General features: G+C 38.2%; 1 protein-coding gene across 4 annotated transcripts; it reads left to right on the top strand.

Moving 5' to 3' along the window:
* Positions 1-178: 178 nt before the first annotated feature.
* LOC131246387 (uncharacterized) lies at positions 179-21,475 on the top strand. Of its 4 annotated transcripts, none has more exons than XM_058246472.1 (15): positions 179-347; positions 1,458-1,519; positions 6,749-6,921; positions 6,995-7,349; positions 7,972-8,158; positions 8,240-8,474; positions 8,569-8,637; positions 9,698-9,799; positions 9,950-9,990; positions 17,878-18,011; positions 18,093-18,156; positions 18,621-18,714; positions 18,815-18,927; positions 20,694-20,719; positions 20,821-21,475. In XM_058246472.1, exons 3-15 carry the CDS (start codon positions 6,882-6,884, stop codon positions 20,915-20,917), a joined length of 1,557 nt encoding a protein of 518 aa, XP_058102455.1. In that variant the 5' UTR covers positions 179-347; positions 1,458-1,519; positions 6,749-6,881; the 3' UTR covers positions 20,918-21,475. The 4 variants fall into 4 exon arrangements, with proteins under 4 accessions (XP_058102455.1, XP_058102453.1, XP_058102452.1 ...); XM_058246470.1 differs by lacking the exon at positions 1,458-1,519 and adding an exon at positions 2,399-2,522; XM_058246469.1 differs by lacking the exon at positions 1,458-1,519 and having other exon boundaries at positions 179-357.
* The last annotated feature ends 82 nt before the right edge of the window (positions 21,476-21,557 follow it).

The raw sequence follows: 21,557 nt of genomic DNA on the forward strand, positions 1-21,557 counted from the left end.
ATGTGGTGTGGTCCGCTTTAAATTTGTAATACTTCAGTTTCGGTATTATTACCTAAAATGATCTTTGAAAATGGATGGAAAGATTGGATAAAACACATACATCATGGTGGACCCCACAGTCATGCAACCACGGAGCTGCTTGGTGTTGGGTTCACCACACAATTCGCTTCCCCAAAACCCCACTCGTCTGTGCAAAGGTTTCTCTGCTCGTATTTTTCTGAGAACAGCTTCGGGATGCGTCTTCCACCCAAATCGATTTGAGGGGTTTGATTTTAATCGAATCAAATCTCTCTCTCTCTCTCTAGAAATTCTTTCCAACAATCCAGAGGCGATTTGAGTTGAAGCGGGTATCTATATGTATACATTTTTCTTTGAATTTCTTGGTGTAATCGAAATGGGAATTTCCATGTAGATGTGGTTATTGTTGCCGCCGTTGCCGTCGGTGTCGTCTTGAGGTTTGTAGCCCCACAGGGGAACTCTCCACACGTGCAAGCCAGGCAAGTGTGCGGGACACCCCAACGGTGCGTAAGGTGGACCCTACTGTCAATACGACCATAGGAAAACTTCTGGCCAGACCATTCATCAGGCAGTCCATGCATTTATAGGATTGGCCTACCTGATGAGTTGACTAGCTTGATTTTTGAGTGGTCATCTTCACGGTGGGGACCGCCTTATGCACCGTTCAGATGTTCTGCTGGGCTGGAGTGTGAGCAATGTGTGGAGAGGTTGTGTGTTTGGCTTGCTAACCTCTGATGTGGTTGCAACGATTGGTGGAATCTCAATCTTGGGTTTAAGACATCAGTTTTCCATTTCATGGTTGCCTTTGAATTTTATGGCTGCATTTGGATGAGCAAGTGATGTTTCATCGCATTCGTAATGAGGAAGTGGCCTGCAAATTGCAATTGGATTTCTTTGAGGTCCATCCTGAAAGTATCATTGCTGCAATTTGGATCTGGGCCTTGTATATGGATGCGCAAGTATCAGCTTTTTTAATTTCTCACTTCTAAGGTTTGGTCCACAATTGCAGAAATCAATTTTATGAAAAAGCAACTTTAATCCTTGCTCTAGGCATTTTGTTCTAATCTTCTCAAGCTGAGATTGGTGTTATACCAGCAAGATCTGAATTTTGAGCAAATTTGAAGGTTGAGAATCTATGAGCTACGAAAATGCACGTGGAATAGAAAAGGAAAACTCAAGCGAATTAAGAAAAGAATTTGGATGAATTTAGAGATTGTAATTGTATTTGCTATATCCTTGGAAAATGTAGATTGGTTTCCAACAAATGTGAGCAAGTTTAATTGGTTCGATTTGGTGCACGTAAAAGAGTTAAATGAATGTAGCAACATGTTTCATTCTCTAAATTTGATACCATCGTCATCGTCATTATCATCATCTTAGTCTTTCTACCAGCAATTTGGTGATGCACACTAAATGTCAACCTTCCACTTTTACATCAGCTCTTGGAACTGGCAATGGCAGATGCTGACATTGTTACCACTCCCATGCCAACATGACCATGGTAAGTTTCCCATTTGAGTCAAATTAAGCCACATGCTTCATTCTTGGTGTTTCCCCTCTATTAATTCTTTCAACCTTGCAACCCCCCCCTTCCCCCCCCCCCCCCCCCCCAGAATCTGAAATTTTGTTTCCCTCTAAGGTATTGGTGGAGTCCTCTAAGAAGGTACCTTATCATGTTTGAGCTCCAGGCTTCCAACTTTCTTTCTTGATTAATGGAAATATCATCGTCAAATGCTCTCACAGTGGTTTATCTTTCATTAGTCCAAGAATTTCATCTTTGACTGTTAAATATGGATGCCCCTGTTTTTTTTATTGGTAATAAGAAATTTTATTAAAAGAAGCAACTAAAAACAACACAGAAACAATAATGCAGCCTACACAGGCTGAGCAGAGACAAAATGGAGGCCCCTGTTTTTTTGTTGGTAATAAGAAATTTTATTAAATGAAGCAACCAAAAACCAACACAGAAACAATAATGCGGCCTACACACAGGCTGAGCAGAGATAAAAGGATGATGATGATGATGAGAGTGATTCAGGGTTCAATCCCTTGTGGTGTTACCTTTTCAAAAAAAAAAAAAAAGAACAGAGAAGTTACATAACATAACAATACGAATACCTCTTATTGCCCTCCTTAATCATTATTCCAATCCCAAAAGGCTAACATGATCGAACTGGAATCTTGTTATTTTATTCCAATTTTAGGAGATCAGAATTTTGGGTGCAGCAGTTAGTGCCTAGGAGGCCCGAAGCCCGAACAACTCAACTAAGTTTTGAATCAATCAATTACATTTGGACTATCAAGAAGAAGTACATGGAGAGGAAGGTTACCTTTCATATATGGATAGGAAGGCTAATCATAGATGGATGATGTTTCCTAGGTAGAAATGCTTGGCAGAAAAGAAATTTGAATAAGAAGGTGAAGCCCTTGTAATAATGTGGCGTAGTTGGTTCCAAGGTTTATGCGTCTGCCAACATTGCAATGGAGTCTATTGATGAGCTATGGTTTGTATCATGGATGCAATTTACGTCTTTCTTTGCCTTTTGCGTTTCATTTGAGCATGTTTCCTGTTGTTTGTATCTGAAATTTGCCCCTGGAGTGCTCATCCATGGTATTAAAAAACAGTTATGTTACCATCATATTGACAGTGACGTAAAGCAAACGATCATCCCTATTACACAATATGGGGGTCAATTGGTCAGTTATGAAAATAAAGGGCTGTATTGGCCGATACATGCCCCATACCAGCCCCGTTACAGGGCTGATACGACTTTCACAGGCCAATACGGAGGGCCCATTCTAAGAGTTTTTATTTTTCTCTCATTTTTCACTTATTTATTTATTTTAACCATCAAGGAAGCCTAGAAACTAATTTTAAACTAGATCTAGACTTTCTTTCTTTTTTCTTTTTCTTTTTTTGAAGGATAGATTAGATCTAGACTTTCAAGGATTAAAATACAAAATTAGAGTGGGACTTGATGAATTGAAGCGGATTGAACCATTTTGGAAAATATCAAAAGATGGTGTAAACCATCACTTCTTTTTCTTTCTTTTTTTTTCATTTTTCCACCATTTTTTATTTTTTATTTATTATTTTTTTTAAATATATAATGGGCCCTTATCCACCAAATCATGCTTGATTTGTGTTCATTAGGTCCTTGTTCGTCAACTTTCAGCAGGTCAAGCTGACACTGCCCGACAGACGACATTCTTATCAAAGAATGGCCCATTACACCAAAAGAAGAAGAAGAAGAAGAAGAAGAAGAAGAAGATGAAGAAGAAAACATATTTGAGATCTTCTCATTTTTTAGAATTTGTATTGAGATTTTTTTTCCCCAAAAAAATTTCAAGGCCTTATTGGCCGAAATGACCACTAACTTATTAGCCAGCAAGTTGGCTGATACGCCGGCCTATACCATTATGTAATACCTTGGCTCATCAAGTTGACTACAAAGTTAATCATAGTGCCCAAAAGAATAGCATAAAATTTCCTTGATCACATCAACTTTGGGCTAGATTAATGACTTGTTTCCATCATAATCACCATTGCCTTGTCCCATCTATCCGGGGTTTGTGGTTGCCGGTATCATTGCATATGAAATTTTGGATCAAGTAATCTTTAATTGTCTTGGATCTGTTTTTCATTCTTATTAGTGATATTGGTGCATATAAAAGACCTTTTTACTCAATGCATCCTGTGGATAATTGATTTGGTCGAGGGGGAGTTTATGAGCTCCAGATGCCCTAAAAGATTTTAAACATGGCTTTTCCTAACAATATTTGAGGAAATAGGACAGTTCTTACGTCAGTATGAGTGGTCGAGCATCTCCCACCCCATGCTAAGCAATTCACGAGGCTGACAAATTATCGGGATTTGGTGTGGAAATAGTATTAGGATTTGTGGCATCCCCCTCTTCTAAATCCTTTTGATCTTTCTCTTTTTTCCTTTTCAATAATTTATTCATTAACTGTTAAAGGAAAAAAGGCCTCTTGAGTGAAGGTCCTTTAGCAGCTTGCTATTTTGCCTATAGTAGTGAGATACAATCAAAATGGAAATCTCTTTAGTGCCACTATGCTAACATGGCTGACCCTTATTTGTTGGATCAGCGTTTTACATAGGTACCCTAATTTGTTGGATCAGCGTTTTACGTAGGTATACTATGTAGCTTGCAGCTTAGCCTTAACACCATGTAGCTCATGAAAATAGCTTAAGTCGTGTGTAGCCAGTATATGATAATTTGCATATGTTACACACTACATAGACTATATTACACACTATGTGGCTCACGTTACAAGTTATTTTACACTACAACATTAAAATCAATTAATCTTTTTTATGATTTGTTTTTAATTTTGTATTTTCAATAAAAATTAGTTAATCTTTTCAATGCTTTTAGTAAAAATAATATAAGTAACAGTATTAAATCAGTTTCATTGCTCTTTCTTTAATTTATGCTCAATGATTACCCTTCCCTATTACTTCAAGCTGCGCTTGGTTGCACCAGGTATTATGAATTTTTGTTAAATTTTATAATTAATCAATTTAATTTGGTGAATATCATGAAATTGGTGCAACCAAGCGCAACCTTGATTAAAAATCTAGAAGTAGCATGTAGCGTAAGCTTACGCCTTATGCGTTAGAGGGGTGAACGCTATGCTACCACGCTATTTGTTATTTAAAACACTGGTTGGCATAAGGCTTAGATGATGATCATGATCATGATCATGATCATGACAAGGATTGTTAACATGATTAATGTCGTGAATACAGACATGATCTGTAGTTTCGGTTTTGGAGCAAAGGCATTGATGGGAGGTTTTTTTCATGTTTAGATGACGGCAGCTTTGATTAAAAATAAAAGGAGAGTAATGCCTCTCAAAATAAAAAAGAAAGGAAAAGAAGAAGAGAAAGGAGAGTAATAGTCTTGTCCTGTGATAGTGCTGGTGGAAGGGAGTTGGTTGTAACTTGTAGGTGATACTGGATATTTGGGTAGGGTTCAGAAAGTAAGAAGACCTGAGAGTGAAGTGAATTAAGGGTTCTTTAGCAGTCTTTCATTTATGAAAGGAGAGACTTAAATGGTCCGTTGGATAAGGTTTTTGTTTCTAAATGTTGGGGTCTGGATATATTGTATTGGTTGAATGATTGCCTCTTATAAGAAGTTCCCATTTGGTACTGTGTGACTCACTCAGTTTGAATTTGGATGCTACATTGAACTGAATTGTGATTCATTAAATGATTATACAGGAAATGGCCCAAGTTGGGTGGCACCTTTTTCTTCTTCTTTTTTTGACAAGTAATAAAATTATTTTATTAAAAAACCAGCTTTAAAAACAAGATGAAGAAAAATACAAGGGCAGTTAAAACTAGCTATCTCTAGAATAGGTTGGCACCCTTTTAATTAAGAATATCAACTAAACTCCCTATTGCAATTCTATGATGTGGGGGCTCGTCATTCATTTGGAACGCAATGGGGATAGAAACCTCTTTACTTCTTGTACCGAATGGTTGCAATTTGTTTCAGTTGGATGTTCAAATGTAGCCTAAAATTAATTGTCCATGATGTATGTCTAAAATAGAGTGATGGAGTAGAATTATTGTTAGTGCAGGGGTGGGTGGCTCATGGCATGTGATCATTGTCAGCTCACTAAGATGTCTGACCTTTGTTTAGCGATTAACCATCGAAGTCCAAGTTACGGTACTACACTGCTAGGTAAGGTAATGGCTTCTAAAAAGCTTAGGAGAAAATCCACATGTCCTGGAATAAACACAAGCAAAGGAATTAGAGGAATACTACTTTTTACTGGATAAAGCAAGGTTTCATTTCACTGCATTGGTGTGATATTTCAAGCACACTATTATTTAATCACTTGTTTGCATACCATTTTTTTCTTTTCTATTCTTTTCCTTTTCATTGGCTGCTTTGTATGCTAACTTCTATAATTATAGCTGAAGAAATGAGTCCGCAACTATAAAACATAATGCCTGTCACCCTTCGTGTTCCCTCATTGACTCTGTTTCCAAGTTGTAACTGGATGACACAAGATAAAGGGACACTGAGTAGTTCAATTATTAGGAGAGTCAGTAATTCATCAATACACACAAACATATATTTACATTATGGTAGTCACTAGATGATTACTGCACTTGCTTGTTTTCTTTTTCATTGAAAACTTCACATCCAGGCCATATGTGTGGTCTATGAGACAAGACCCTTGCTATCGCTGCTTGGCAGAGTAGCCATCCAAATCCCTTGCATATATGCAAGATCTGGTCTGTTAATCAGATGATGCAAGATCTGGTATGTTAATCAGGTGACCCCAACATGCATGTTTGTGGGCAAATATCATGCCGATCGACAATCAGGTAGCACATGCTTGAATGTGAAATGTGGATCATTGGTTTTTTTTTTTTTTCATACAAGTGTGACCTTCCTGATAACCAGACTGGCCTATTGCCATGGCACATAAAGGAGGGCTCACCTGATGAATGACCCATATCTCTCACACACGTGCCACAGGAATGTGCAAGAACAATAGGATTTGGCTCCTCATGAGTAGCCATTACACTTCTCGTCTTACTTATGTACCCATGACTGCGATTGTATTATGGTCATGACTCATGAGCAGCGAGTAGCGATGATGGAGCGAGCACTTCCATTTCTCTTTTCTGAGAACCAAGAGGTCTAGGGTAGTACAGTCATTTCTGAAGATGATATTGTTCTCATTTCAGGATCAGTGTATAATTGCTGATGAAAGAACAGCACAGCATCGCATAACTTTGCGAGTTTGCCAGTATTTGTCTTAAGGCTCTCCCTTCTACTGGATACAGCCCTTCCTCTCTTCAAATTTTCAATCAGCCTGTAATGGCTACCATGGACCCATCCCCACCTTTGGAGATTTTAGGTACAATTTCATCATGTGCCAAACGATTTCTTTCATACTTTGCTTTTTATTCTTATGATTTTTCCTCTTCCAGTTCGAGAACCCAAAGGATTCTCTCTCTGGACTGGACCGCCATTCAGCAATGGTCAGCCACGCATCAAGCTTGAAAGAGTTTCTTGCACTTCTGTAAAATTAAGCGAAAATGGATCCAGGCTTATGGTGATGAAAAGCAACTCTGTTATCAGCATTTACGACTGCTGCATCTCTGCCGAGATAAGATCCTTTGAAATCCCTGCTGTTCTTGCAGCTATCTTGTCCCCATGTGGAACATATCTCCAGACATTCCAGAAATCCTCAACACCACAGGAGAAGAACTTGGTTTTGTGGGAAACGGAGACGGGTACTGCTGTTTATCATCAGTTCCAGAAGAACATGTCAAAAACCACATGGTCTGTTACACGCTTATCAAGATTTTCCTTTCCTTGTCCTTTTTGGAAATCAAGGTTTTTAGTTGAATATACGATGCTCGATTGAGCAATTTGCTCCCCTGAACAAACTGTGGGCATAGGTTCCTCCTTTTGGTGATCCAAAATCATTCATGTATTGAGCCATGTTGTGGATGTGAGATGCCCCAAAAATCCCTCCTGTTGAATAATCCTATCTGATAGTCACCTGTCAAATTTAGTTCATAGCCTGTACTTATTCAATTGCAAGCCACCAACTGGATGGCAAGGATTATCTGATAGAGGAGTATTGTGGCATGGCCCATACCATACAGGGGACCAGCAGTTGACCAACTTTGATTACTGAGCTGAGCACCCACTGTTTGAACAAAAAATGCAGCGTCTTTCAAGCAAGCAAATATAATACTTATTTATTTAAGGGAACCTCTATTTTCATTAACTTGGTTAATATGCTCACATCCATTTGCAAATTTGGAAATTGAAATAGTACAAGGTACATGTACTATTTCAATTCCCAAAATGGAAAATGGGTGTAATAAAATCTATCAGGGTAGGTGTAGATGTCAATTCCCTTTATTTAATTGTTAGATTTTGGTTAATCCTTTAGGCCATCAATCCAATTTAGCTCCAATGAAGCTGTTGCATGTCGCTTGGCGACGAATGAGATACAATTTTTCGATGCAAAGGACTTCACTAAAGGCATTCTTTATAAGCTCAGAATTCCCGGTGTAGCTGCACTTGAGCTTTCCAAGGAGCCCGGATCACACATTGCAGCATTCATTGCTGAATCTAAGGTAATTTGAATTCCTAATAAATTTCCAAGTACTGTTTCAGAGAAACTCATTCAAACTTTACTCTTCTTTTTCTTTGTATAGGGAATTCCAGCTAGTGTCCAGATTTTTTCCTGTGACAAGGATGCACAGGCTCAGCCTGTTGCTCGGCGAAGTTTTTTCCTGTGCTCCACGGTGCAACTGCACTGGAACTATGGTGCAACAGGACTTCTGGCAGTGGCACAGTCTGATGTTGATAAAACCAACCAGAGTTACTATGGTGAATCAAAGCTGAATTACTTGACAACTGATGCGAGCCATGAAGGACCTGTGCTTCTACGTATGATTTTCAAGTTAATTGGCTGACCTTATTAATCTATCATTCTTTATTTGCATCTGCAAGTGAAATTGCTGATTTTATAAATGGGTTGCAGGTAAAGAAGGGCCTGTTCATGATGTTCGGTGGTCTTCTTCTGGTTCGGAATTTGCTGTTGTTTATGGATGTATCCTTGTCATTGCTTTCTTTTGTTATCCTTCAGAGGCTCAGGAAATGCTGCTTACAGACACCATCTGCAACCACCAAAAAGAAGCACGGGTCTACTTGCCAAAATGGCATATCCGTGAGGTTCAGGCTGTTTGTCAGGTGGGCCGCACTGTGAATGCCTGGTCTGAATATCAGTCCGGTGCAGTCGTCAGTGGGTCACATGTGTATGAGAAACGGACTTTTAGAAAAGGATAACCGACTGTCCTGCTCAATGTATATTGGTGGGCTGCCTGATAAGTGGGTCTAGGCTATTTTTGGGCTAGAGAACATTTATTGAGGGGCTGACATGTCATTTTGGCATATCTGGGTGAATCTTTTTGGTGATTCCAGATGTGTGTCCACAAGTAGCATTCATCTTGTAGGCTATGTTACAAGGACACTTCACGTGTAGTGTTGAGAAACATGAAACCTATCTTACCTGAGTACGGGTATGGGTCTCATATACGGCAAGGGTTTGGTTCTGTGGATCCTCAATCCAAATTATCAAGATACAGGTATGGCAAGGACCTGCGCTTACATGTAATTATGTTTGAATATTCTTCCCTAACAATATCGCAAGTTAAATTTGTTGCCCAAGTGGTACTATTGACTAAGAATTCTAAATAGCTGAAAACCTCAAGAGTTCAAAATTCCAGTAAGTCTGGATCTCAGGTCTTGAGAAAGTTGGATTCTTTATCGAAGTACCCAACATGGATACTCCATTTTAACAAAGGATTCAAGCATCATAATATTAGATGCACATATATCAGACATGTTGAGGATTGGATCCTCTTTTTTTTTTTTTTTTGGAGTATATGTTGTTCCAGCATACTTTATCTATTTGGATGTGTGTTTCTTTATTTTTGCACTTCGATGAACTAATATTTACAAAATAACAGTGTCATATATAGATGGGTGTACATATTGACTTTGTGGGCTTTCTAAGGCCAATGTGATGAACACCTCATGCCTACTTCATGTCTAAGTTATGTGGGTTATTAGATTACATGATTCTATATCTATTCCTTGACTTGTCTCAGTTATGCCTGCAAAAGCAACAGTGTTTGACAGGAAGTGCAACCCACTACTTGAACTTGGAACAGGTCCTTACAATACAATAAGGTGGAACCCAAAAGGAAAGTGTATCCTTTGCAGCATTTTACTTCATACTTCTTTTTTCATAGATATGGGCTATCCTGTTTTTTAATTGCTAGTTCATTAAATGCATTATATTGCTCATGTAGTTTCGTTTCCCATATGTATGCTTGTAGCCTTAATTCTCAGGTAAACAGTTCTCTGTCTGGCGGGTTTCGGTAACTTGCCTGGTGATATGGTAAGTTGGCTGAAATTTTAATTGATAGTATTTGAATTTTAAGAGATGATTGTTAGAACATGAGTACTTCCTTTTCACCTGAGTTCATGAATTGTGGTATATGGGTGATTAATTGTAGTAGAGGACTACCTCATCCATAAAATCCAAGGATCTAGATGGTCTCTTTTACTTCTCATTTTTCTAATTATTAGATGATTTCTCATCTCGTTGTTCCTGTTGGGTAGCTTAGTCGTGTGCCTTGTTCATTACTTTGTCCATTTTCCGACATCAGTTCATGGAAATTCTTATTTCACAAACCGATAAAAGAAAGAAAGAAAAAGAAAAAGAAAGAAATTCTCTTTCAAAAGCTGTTTTTTGTGTGGTCGATGCAGGAGGACGGTTCACCAGGGGCTCACCCTTATACAGAGCTTTGGGGGTTTGGAAGGCTATCTTCATAACTATTAAGCCTTTGAAAAAGAAGATTATGTTTAGAGTGGGGAATGGTTATTAACGTTCGATTTTGGGATGATGCTTGGTGCTTTGAGTAGCCCTTGAAATGAGTTACGAGAGATTAGTATATGTTGCTGCCAAAGGAGAATCATTCATTTTGGGCACTTGTCCATTCTGGGGGGCCAGGTGGTTCAGGCACCCTCTTGCGCAAAAATTTGTCGAATGACGAATTGTTTGATGTGATGGGTTCGCTGTGTCATTCTTCAAAGTTCATCCCCTTCGATGCTTCAAAGGGATTCATGAGTGAGGAAGCTTGAGGGATCCGGGAGATTTTCTGCTAAATCTTTTAGCATGACACTTCATATTCATAACCCACAAGGTTTGGGTTCCGACAAAGCATTTCTGGACATGCCACCCAGAGTCATTGCTTCTGGTTGTTTTGTGGGCAGGAATGAAGTTTTAACAGTAGATTTGAAAAGGACAAATGATCATCACGAATGTGTGCATCATGTACCTGAGGGATCTCGAGTTGGTGAGTCACTTATTTATGCATTGTGGTTTTACCAGGGCAGTTTGGGGAAGACTCTGAATCTCTTCCAATATGTTTGGTCGATGCCTTCCTCAAATGGTCCCTTTTTTCTTGCCATGGCATGGAGTGGCTTTGTCCTTGGAAGAGAAAATCTTGTGGAGATTCTTCTTGTGGGCCTGTTGTCTATTTGGGCTGAAAGGAATAACAAATGTTTTCAAAGCTGTGAAAGTGGTCTAGATAAGTGGTGAAATTCCACCAGGGTGAGTGTGTGGGGTGTGTGTGCGTGTTATAAAAATAAAAAATTAAAAAAAATTGGTCTAGATAAGGTGTTCAGGAAGGCCAAATTAAATGTCGTTGTTTAAGCATTGGTGATCATGCATTTTGTTTCTTGCACCCTTTGTGTTTTGGTTCTTGTTGGTTTGCTCTTGTTTAGCTTTGCATTGTGTTGATTGCTTGCGTTTGCCCTTCGCTTTTTAATGAAATTGTGTTACTTTTCAAAAAAAAACAAAAAAAAAATCTTTTATCAATAGATAATGTAGCCCTTGGTGTACTGTCAAACTATGGTCGGGTTTTCAAAGCATACTTGATTCGCTTGATGTTTCGGTCAACACAAACAATGTCAAGCAGGCTAGTGTTTTCCAGTTGTTTTGATTCTCGTCTCAACCACGATTTGGCACTATCACAATCTATCAATCATAGAAATTGCAAACACCCAAACGTACCCCGAATATCTAGGTTGTTCTATTCTGTTATATCGGGCTTGACTGACTCTCTTCTGAGGGTAAGCTAGAACACATTCTAAAAATTCAAATCATGTATCCCATCCCTAATTGAAACGAAGGAGAGTTAACGTAGCTTGCATCCAGAAGATCAAGTGGAAAGGGGCCAAAACTAGAGAAATTGATAAATATAAACTCTGAACAATAATGGAAATGGGGTGGGGATAGCGGTAGATAAACATTTAAAGGAAAAAGTTGTAGATTCTAAGAGAGTTAGTGATAGGATTTTATTAATAATTCTTGTGTTAGAAGAGGAGATAATCAATGTTATTAGAGCGTATGTGTTGTGGGTGGGATTAGAGGACGGAATTAAAAGACAATTTTGGGAGGATATGGATGGACTAATGGAAGGAATTCTGAATGGATAGAATATTTTTAGGAGGAGATTTAAATGGTCATGTAGGAAAAGAAAGTGGAGGATATGAGATCGTACATGGGGGATATGGTTTTGGGAGAAGAAACGAGATGGGAGACGCCATCCTTGATTTCACTTTGGCATACAATCTAGCTCCGGCAAACACATTTTACAAAGAGGAATGAACATTTAATAACTTTCAAGAGTGGATCATATACAAGCCAAATAGATTTCTTTCTACTTAGGAAAACAGAACGATCAATATCTAAGGATTGCAACGTTATACCTGGAGAAAGTCTAACTATGCAATATACGTTAATAGTTGTGGATGTTTCTATTAAGAGATGGAAGAAAAGGAGGGAAATTAATAGGAGTCCAAAAACTTGGTGGTGAAATTTAAAAGGAGAGAAAACAATGTTGTTTAGAAATAAATTGATGGAAGGAAGAAAGTAGAATGTCGAGGAAGAAATAAATGTCATACGGAATGAGAAGGCTAAGTGCATTAGGAAAGTGGCAAAAGATGTTTTATAAGTATTTAGAGGGAAAAGCCAATTATATAAGGAAACCTGTTAGTGAAATGACGATGTACAAAAAGCTATTTGCGAGAAACAAGAAATAATGAAAATTGTGAAAAGCATAGAAATGTCAAGGCTGCTAAGAAAATAGTGAGCGCGGCTAAATGTAAGGCTTATGATGATCTTTACAATAGATTGGGAACAAGAGATGGTGAGAGGAAGATGCCTTCAAACTCGCAAAAATGAGAGAAAGGGTAGGGGCCTAGATTGTTATAAATAACATTAAGAGGGATATAGATGGTACTAATAAAAGACAATGAGATCAATGAAAGGTGGATTAAGCTATTTTCAGAACTTATTAAATGATAACCACTCTGAGAACATAGGAAGAAATGGAACCATAAATTCAAATGACGCGGATACCATATATACATACATAGGATTAGGATATCTAAAGTGAAATAAGTTTTGAGAAATATGAAAACAAGAAAGGCCTTTTGACCAGATGGTATACCAATAGAGGTTTGGAAGTGTATGGGGGATACTGGATTATTTTGGTTGACAAAGTTGTTCAGTAAGATTGTAATATCGAATAGAATACCAGACAAATGGAGGAAAAGTACATGTTACATATTTATAATAACAAAAGAGACATGCGAAGTTGCACTAACTATCTTGGGATTAAACTAATGAGCCATACTATGAAGCTTTGGGAGAGAGCGATTGAGCAAGGACTAAGGCATGAGACGAATGTATCAGAAGATTAGTTTGGTTTCATGCCTGGGAGGTATACCATTGAAGTTATTTTCCTACTTACAATTGATGGGAAAATATAGGGAGGAGAAAGGATTTCCACATGGTCTTTATTAACTTAGAGAAAGCATACAATAAGATCCCTAATGTGGCGGGTGTTGAGAAAAAAAGTCTCAAGAAGATATATTGACATTGTTAAGGATATGTATGAGGGTGGGGTAACAAATGTGAGGACCGATAGTGGAGAGACAAGTTCCCAATTACTGTAGGCTTACACCCAATGTTGTCAAATGGCATAAGTGAACCCCTGAACTTTTTTATTCTTTATTTTTTTTATAAAAAGAAATCTGAAAAATAAAGGGAAAATTGAAAAAAAAAAAATTATGTAAAAATAGTACAAGTGTAGGGAAGTGCTTTTTATTATCAATTCCATTAAAATTTTGTTGTATTTATTACATCTATTAGACTATTAGACTATTACGAGTCAACTAACAAGTACTCAAATGAATACATATACTCAAAATTGTGAAAGAGTGAGACAACTTTCTACTTAGCCTTGTAGACTTTTGGCCTTGGATAGAATGAGAGATAAGAGTAAGAGATTTGAGAGAATGAGAGTATTAGACAGAGAGAGAGTAGAGTGAGAAAGAGAGGAAGAGAGCAATAGTAAATAAAAAATAAAAAATAAAAATAAAAATAAAAATAAAAAGGAAAAAGGTAGAGAAATGGAAGAAAAAATAAATTTAAGTCCCGATGGTCAGAAATCTAATCATTGGGGCATTATGTCATTGCATGTTGAGTATGCGATGTGGTTGCATACTTCTTTATACATTGCATAAAGCCTAACGGTCAAAAAATCGCATATGCCACTATAGCATATGTAGTTGATCTCAATTATGCAATCACATATGACAACACTACTTACACTAGGGGTCGGCATTGAGCACGTACCTTTTTCACATTGGTTATGGACGAGTTAACGAGGCATTTGCAGGAAAATATTCCATGTTGTATGTTGTTTGCAGATGATATGGTTTTGATTGACAAGATAAGGGAGGGTGTAAACACAAAGGTAGATTTATGGAGGGATGCTTTAGAATCTTAAGGATTTAAATTAGTCGGATTAGAAGAGAGTATATGGAGTGCAATTTTAGTAATAATAGGAGAGAAAACGAGAAATTAGTTAAGATTGTTGACCAAGAAGCTTCCCAAAATAACCACTTTCAATACTTTGGGTCAATAATTCATGAGAGTGGCGAGATTGAAAACAATTTTGTGAATAGAATTCAAGTCGGGTGGAAGAAGTGGAGATGTGCCTTTGGAGTTTTATGTGACCATCATGTACCACTCAAAATGAAAGGGAAATTTTATAAGATACTGTAAGACCAGCCATGCTTTATGGGACAAAATGTTGGGCAATTAAAGAACATGTTCGTGGGATGGGTGTAGCTGAAATGAGGATGTTGAGATGGATGAGTGGCAAGATGAGGAATGATAGAATTAGAAATGAATGCATTGGAGGGAACTTAAGAGTTGTACCAATAGGTAATTAGACGAGGAAAAATAGACTTAGATGGTTTGGTCATATGCAAGGGAGACCAAGAACCATGCTGGTTAGGAGGAGTTGGGACAAGTTGAAGGCTCTAAAAGGGCTCCCAAAAGGACATGGATGGAGGTAGTAAGAAAAGACTTGATGACCTATGGTCTAATTGAAGATCTGGCCCTTGATAGAGTGGAATGGCAGAACAGGTTTCATGTAGCTAATCCCAATTATTTGGGATAAGGCTTAGATGATGATGATGATGAAGTATGTTTTATATTTCTTTCAGCATCAGCATGGGCACTTAAATGCATAGTCCTGAAGTCTTGTGCAGTTTCTGGGAATTAACTATGCAATGATCTGCATAATATAATTGAAAAGCATAAGGTATCATGAACAATTTTTTACCTATGGATGAATTACATCCAATGTCGTTTTTACTAGAGCTAAAACCGATTTTGCTGCGCCAATACAATATCAACTTTGGTTTGAGCCATTTTGCCGGTGGTATCTAAGGCTTCTTCGATTTTACCTCTCAACAATATACCTCCAAAATAGAAAAATAATAATAATAATAATAACTCGGGCATCTGCAAATAGATCAAGGTTGTGGAGCATCAAGAGAAGTCAAATAACGAAGTAGGGGTCTGTGAAGGATATAACAGAGAATGCATATTGGAGGAAGTATGTGATTCTTGACCAGAGAATGTCTTTGGTTTTCTTGTCTTAACTACCTATTTGTACCTCATAGGCCACCTTTGCTTTCTTTCTGAAAGATAACTCAGATTTTATTAAAGCTAAAAGCAAAAAAAAAAATTAAAAAAAAGGCCTAAGGAGAAGATGATGAGCAAAGAAAACCTTTTCCCCCAATATTCCACAATCTGCCCTCAGTTACGCCCCAGTAAAGCTTTTGAACATCCAACCCAGCCAATGTCTCCTTCCCTCCCTCCCTCTAGCCTTTTGAGGAAGCAACAAAATGTGATTCCCACGATCAATTGTTTGTTGAAGTTAGACCACAACCCACTCTGTCCTTTGGTTGGTGTTTGCATTGGTCAATAGGTGTTTGCTTGAGTTGAAATGTCTAGAGAGTCACTTGCTATTGGCACCTTGGCTGCTATATATTGTATTTTACTGTGTATAAAAAAAAGTCATCTTCAAGGAAAAAAAGAAAAATATTGAGAAGATTCTTGGGTCATGCTCCAGCCAATTGGGCCCTACCAAATCGACCATCTAGATCATAGAATCCATGGTCACAATTGTACAGACTCAAGGCCTGACCTCAGGTTGATGATCATGTAATTCCTTCAGATATTGCTTGGTAGAAAGAAAAAAAAATGGTAATTAAATGCCATTAGATTTTACCATTTCTGCTAGCGCGGGCAGCCAAAGAAATTTTCTCATCATCGGGAGCTCTTGTTGGTATTTATAGACATACAGGGAATAATGCAAGGACATGTGATAACCTAGTCCTAGATGCATGTATAATCAGGTTAAAGAATATTCAACTAAAGCACGAATCAACTAACGTTTCCAATCAAAGGGATTAGGTAAAGCTCAACACAAAAATGGGGTCATTCTGTCATGATCATGCCTCTTAGCATAAAATCACATAAACAGTGAAAAGGAAGGATCTAGGGATATGAAAATATCTCATATCTAACATAAGTCAGTCCACGGTCAAGTTTGGATCTGATTCTATTGACTAACCATCCCACTTTTCCGTTCAAAATAGAAGGGGGGATATCCAGAGAAGAACGAAAGGGGTGGAGAATGAAGGGTTCGAGATGAAGAAAGTACAGGTTCTTTGTCGTCAAAAGAAAAGGAGGATGATTCTTACCTTTTCCTACACCTTGAAGATCTAGAAAGAATGAAACCTGAAATTGGGGTAGAATCCTTAACACCCAATGGCTAATCCTAAAACCTTAATATCTTAAATAAAGATGAAAATATACGAATTTCTATTCATTTAATAATAATGAAAATAGGGTTTCGGTTTCTCACAACGTATATATAAGCTATGGAAAAAGTAAAAGTGCATTAAAGCTCCTAAAAATAAGAAAAATAACAAAAAGACGAAAAAATAAAGAAAGTGCAATAAAGCCCTTGAAACAAGAAAAAGAACAAAAAACGTCTAAAACTAAAACATTTATGTGGTAGGGTGTGAAATCCAACCCATGAATCTATGGTCAAGGTGCAGTCATGCCGCTCCTGCATCATAGTGCGTCAGAAAGTGGTTCCGATGAACCCAGCGTCCATCCAAATCAACTCCTCCACTCCAGTACTCTGTCGGTGACGCCTCCTCCTTTGGTACACTCTAAAGGGTGCACCACTGATGTCCGCATCAGGGAAGTTGCCATTCATTGGACGCATGTGTGGTACAGCTCCTGCAGAACCAAACAGTTGTTACTACATTCTCCTTTTTCCTCTCTTTTATATTTTGATTTTATAATTTTCAGGCAGTTCAGCTACCGATTGAAATAATTCTTGTTTTCCTGGTGTGCCCTTGAGTCATTTTATTGAAATTTCTCTGTGGTTACCTAATACCTGAAATGGATATAGCCTACATTTACCCCTGACTGCTGGGCAGAACTTGGATACATTATAGAATCAGTATCATTCTATTTTGGCCAAGAGGTTTTCTGGCAACACTTATGCCTGATTTTGCATGCCCATTGTTGGCTCCACATCACCTTTCTAGAGGGCATTTTAGTCACCCAAAGTGCCTTGTTAAGAGGGATATGGAAAAAAGCAGTGGGTGCATCCACAACACCATGTGTGAACCTTGTACTATTTTCCTTTGGTTGAAGGTGCTAAATCATTAGTTGATCTTTGCTCAAAAGCTGCCTGTCTTCCCTCTTATATGTTATAGGATTTTATTTCCAATATGTCACTTGCTGAACTGTGGATATTCTTTTCTCAGTTCAGAATATCTATCTGTCAATGTTTTTCTTTTCCTTTGTTATTGTATATTAATTCTGTTTTTTCAGGCTTTTTGGGACTATTCTGAGAAAAAGTTGCTTGGAACAACAAAGGCAGAATGCTCTGTTACAAGCGAATGGTCTCCCGATGGACGCTACTTCATGACTGCAACAACGGCACCCAGGCTACAGATAGATAATGGGTATTTATATTTGAAGTTCATATTGGACTGATACTTCATCTTATAAGTTGGCCAACACAAACGTTCCCATCTCTTTGATAGGATAAAAATTTTCCACCACAATGGATTATTGTACTTCAAGAAGATGTTCGACAAGTTATACCAGGTCAGTGAGAGCCCCGTGAACAGGACTCATGTGAGTGAGATAACAGGAGCCCTTGCAACACATGCTAACATAGCATGCGTGTGGGATCCAGGCCTTCATCTGGTGGGGTCCTCCATGGACTGGCCCTGGCACAAAAATCAGGCTGGTTTGCTCATTAGTTGGGTCACATGATGAACAAAAACTGATCATTAGAAAGAATGGACAAGGCTCCACATTTGACAAAAGAACCGGAAGCTGTATGCTCAAATGGAAAACCATCATGTATTCACTCCCTATGGCTCACCTGATGTGTAGCTGCCCATTTTTTGGGCAAGGACATGTTTATGGTAGGCTGCACCTTAATGAATGGCCCAGATCATTGGGATGCTTGTCACAAACCTCATTCACACAAGTACTGTTTCATTCTCCTTAACATCAACGGTTCTCATCTCATATTCACTTGTGCGTTTTGATTATTTATGCAGGCTGAATGGAAACCAGAAGCACCTGAAAATTTTGGTGATATTGCTGAACTTGTGAAGTCCGTCGAGACATTAAAGATCAACGAACCTAAACAAGGTGATCCCATTTCGTTTCTTTTCCTTTTTTTTTTTTTTTTTTTGAAGGATTTGATTTTCCATGCATGCTTCGACTCATGGGTTTCATTCGGATGTTTCAGTGCAAGCTTCAAAATCTTCACAAGCATCCACAAAGGCTGCCGCCCTGCCCACACAGAAACCAGCTGCGTATCGCCCACCCCATGCAAAAACTGCTGCTGTAGTTCAGGCAGAGGTATGCATGCATGACCTATTTAGCAATCACATGGCTCAATAACTGACTGGTCCAAAAGCTTATCAATTAGAAAATTCATTCTGGTTTTTTTTTTTCCTGAAATGGTTTGTATTTTGTCTGTGGCCTTGATTTCTATCACTGTCATGGTGTGCTGTAATGCCTGTTACGCGTTACGGGGTCGTAACGGCCTTTATGGAAAGAACTGTTACGGGACCAATAAAGGTTTTCTTCGGGGAAAAAAAGTAACAGTAACGGCGGTGGCCATTACGGCCACCGTTACCATTACGGAATACCTTGATCACTGCCCTAAGCAAGATTTGCTTTCTTTTTCACCTTTCCTAGAGGATGTAGAATGCCCACACATGCATGAGTACAATCCTACAAACATATGTCTGTACATATAGCACACTTTACATGTAGGGCCTGTCTGGATTCTCTGAAGCATTAACTGTGGAAACACTTCCTTTTTTCATTTTTGTAAATTTTCTGGAAATACCATTTGCATTTCCCTTTCATTTCCTGGACAATGCTCCTTTTTCATCTCCTTGCCCATACATAAGAAATGTAATTTCCAAGAGTTCTAGGAAAAGGAGAAGAAATGACCCATCCCTTTACAAGAGGCCACATGTTAGAAACATATGCCACCAGCCATCTTCAGGTGCCCCACATGTTAGCCATATATGCCACCGACCATCTTCCAGTGCTCCACATGTGCCATTGACCATCTTCAAGTGCCCCACATGTCACCAGCCATCTTCAAGCATGCAACTGTGCCACTCTATCTTCAAGCGCTCCACTTTTTCCAATGTCCCACATGTACCTAATGTGCCACATGTGACAATTTTGACACATGCCATAGTCCATCTTCAACTCTCCACTTGTGCCACCTTCCACCTTCAAGTAAATTTTCCATTAAAAAAACAAAACAAAAATAAAAATAAAATAAAATAAAATTTAACAAACAAACAGATTTGAAATTGGAAAAAAAAAATGCAAGATCTTGTTGAAAAACAGTTGGGAGAAGCAACTTTCCCTTTCCAACGGTTCCCTCAAAATGGTGTTTCCTGGAAACGTTCTCTCCATTCTTTTCTGCAAATCCAAAGAGGCCTGCAGGAAAAATTAGAAAATCATCTTTGAAAAAAAAAAAAATCTACTTAAAATGATGACATTATAATTGGATAAAGTTCCAAAAACGGAACTTAATTTGGATGCATGTTTTGCATTCAACCTCTGCAAAACTTGCAGAACGCACATTGTTTCTTGGTTGGGATAATAGCAATTCAGGCAGGACGGGCTGAGAATTGTCACGAGTGCCAACCGTGGAACATTATCCCACAAAACTCCCTTTGCCCAGACTTGCTAACTACATGGACATTCAAGGTAAGAAGCTACATTTCGAAATCTTTTGGAGGATCTGTTTTGTATAATAGCAACACCATTGAGATGGTGTTTGTCATTGGTTTATATACTATTTTGATGTTGTTAACTCCAGAGGGCCTATAAGAAAGAGAAAAAGGTGATCGTGTTTTCTACTCAATACTGCTTGGTAACACCACGTGCACGTCTAAAACTTTATTTTTATTTTTTACCATCCTCCATAATTAGAGAAATAGTTAATGCCCATTTGAGAGAGAGAGAGAGAGTCGGTCAGGTACAGACTATGCCTCAAGCCAATCTGAACTGAATTTTCTGTTAGCTACAAATTAGGTTTAACGAATTTATTTTATGCTACTATGATGACCATTTTATACTTTTGCAAATGGCAGCTATTTGGCGGAAGTGGCCCTTCAGAGTGAGTACCCTAATTTGTAGTTTCATCATATCAATGTTTTTTGTTCTTTAGCGTTTCAAGCTGAATTACTGACGAGTCATTAATGCATTCCATTGAATCAGAGAAATGAGCAAAAATGCATTGAGAAACAAGAAGCGGAGAGAGAAACAGAAGGAGAAGAAGTCAGCAGAGGCATCATCTGGTGCCAATGGTACTTGATCAGTGTTCTCCTATTTTCGATCCTCTGCATGGTTTCCAAGAAACTTATCGCAGGCTGAGATTGTTGAATGAAATTTATTGTGGAAATCTTAAGAGATTTCAAGCATAAAAGCAAAGAAGAGCAACGCTTGCCCTGTGTCTCCTGTTGTTTTGGTGTCCTGGGTGGTTTGGGTTCTATTCTTCTTTATTGGGAATCCCAATGTTTGCATGCCACCTGCATCAAATTGCTGCTGTTTTCTTTTTTTTCCTTTTTTATGTTTCTTGTTTTCTTTTCTTCTTCTTTTTTTCCTTTGTTCATGTTTCTTTGTTTGTGTTTTTTCCCCCCTAGAAGAGCACAAGAACATGTCTAAAGATACCACCAACTTTGCCAATCCAAGTTGTGTGAGATTTTTCAAAGTTTGTTTAAGGCAGTCCCCTCCTTTTTTATATATACTGAACATGAGACTTATATAAGCTCTTGTTCAAATCTAAGTTTATAGGTTCGGACTGTTGAGAACATTGTTTGGAGCGGATTATATTCGAACATTGCTAGGCTTCTTCTGGAGCCATTTGAGACTATTCATGTGTATCTGGTAATTATCTTTTTCCCCTGGGATTTCCACGATGGATAGAAATGAAACATGTCGGTTTTAACAGTTCA

Source organism: Magnolia sinica, chromosome 5 (assembly GCF_029962835.1).
Source record: "Magnolia sinica isolate HGM2019 chromosome 5, MsV1, whole genome shotgun sequence".
In the NCBI taxonomy this organism is placed as follows: Eukaryota; Viridiplantae; Streptophyta; class Magnoliopsida; order Magnoliales; family Magnoliaceae; genus Magnolia; species Magnolia sinica.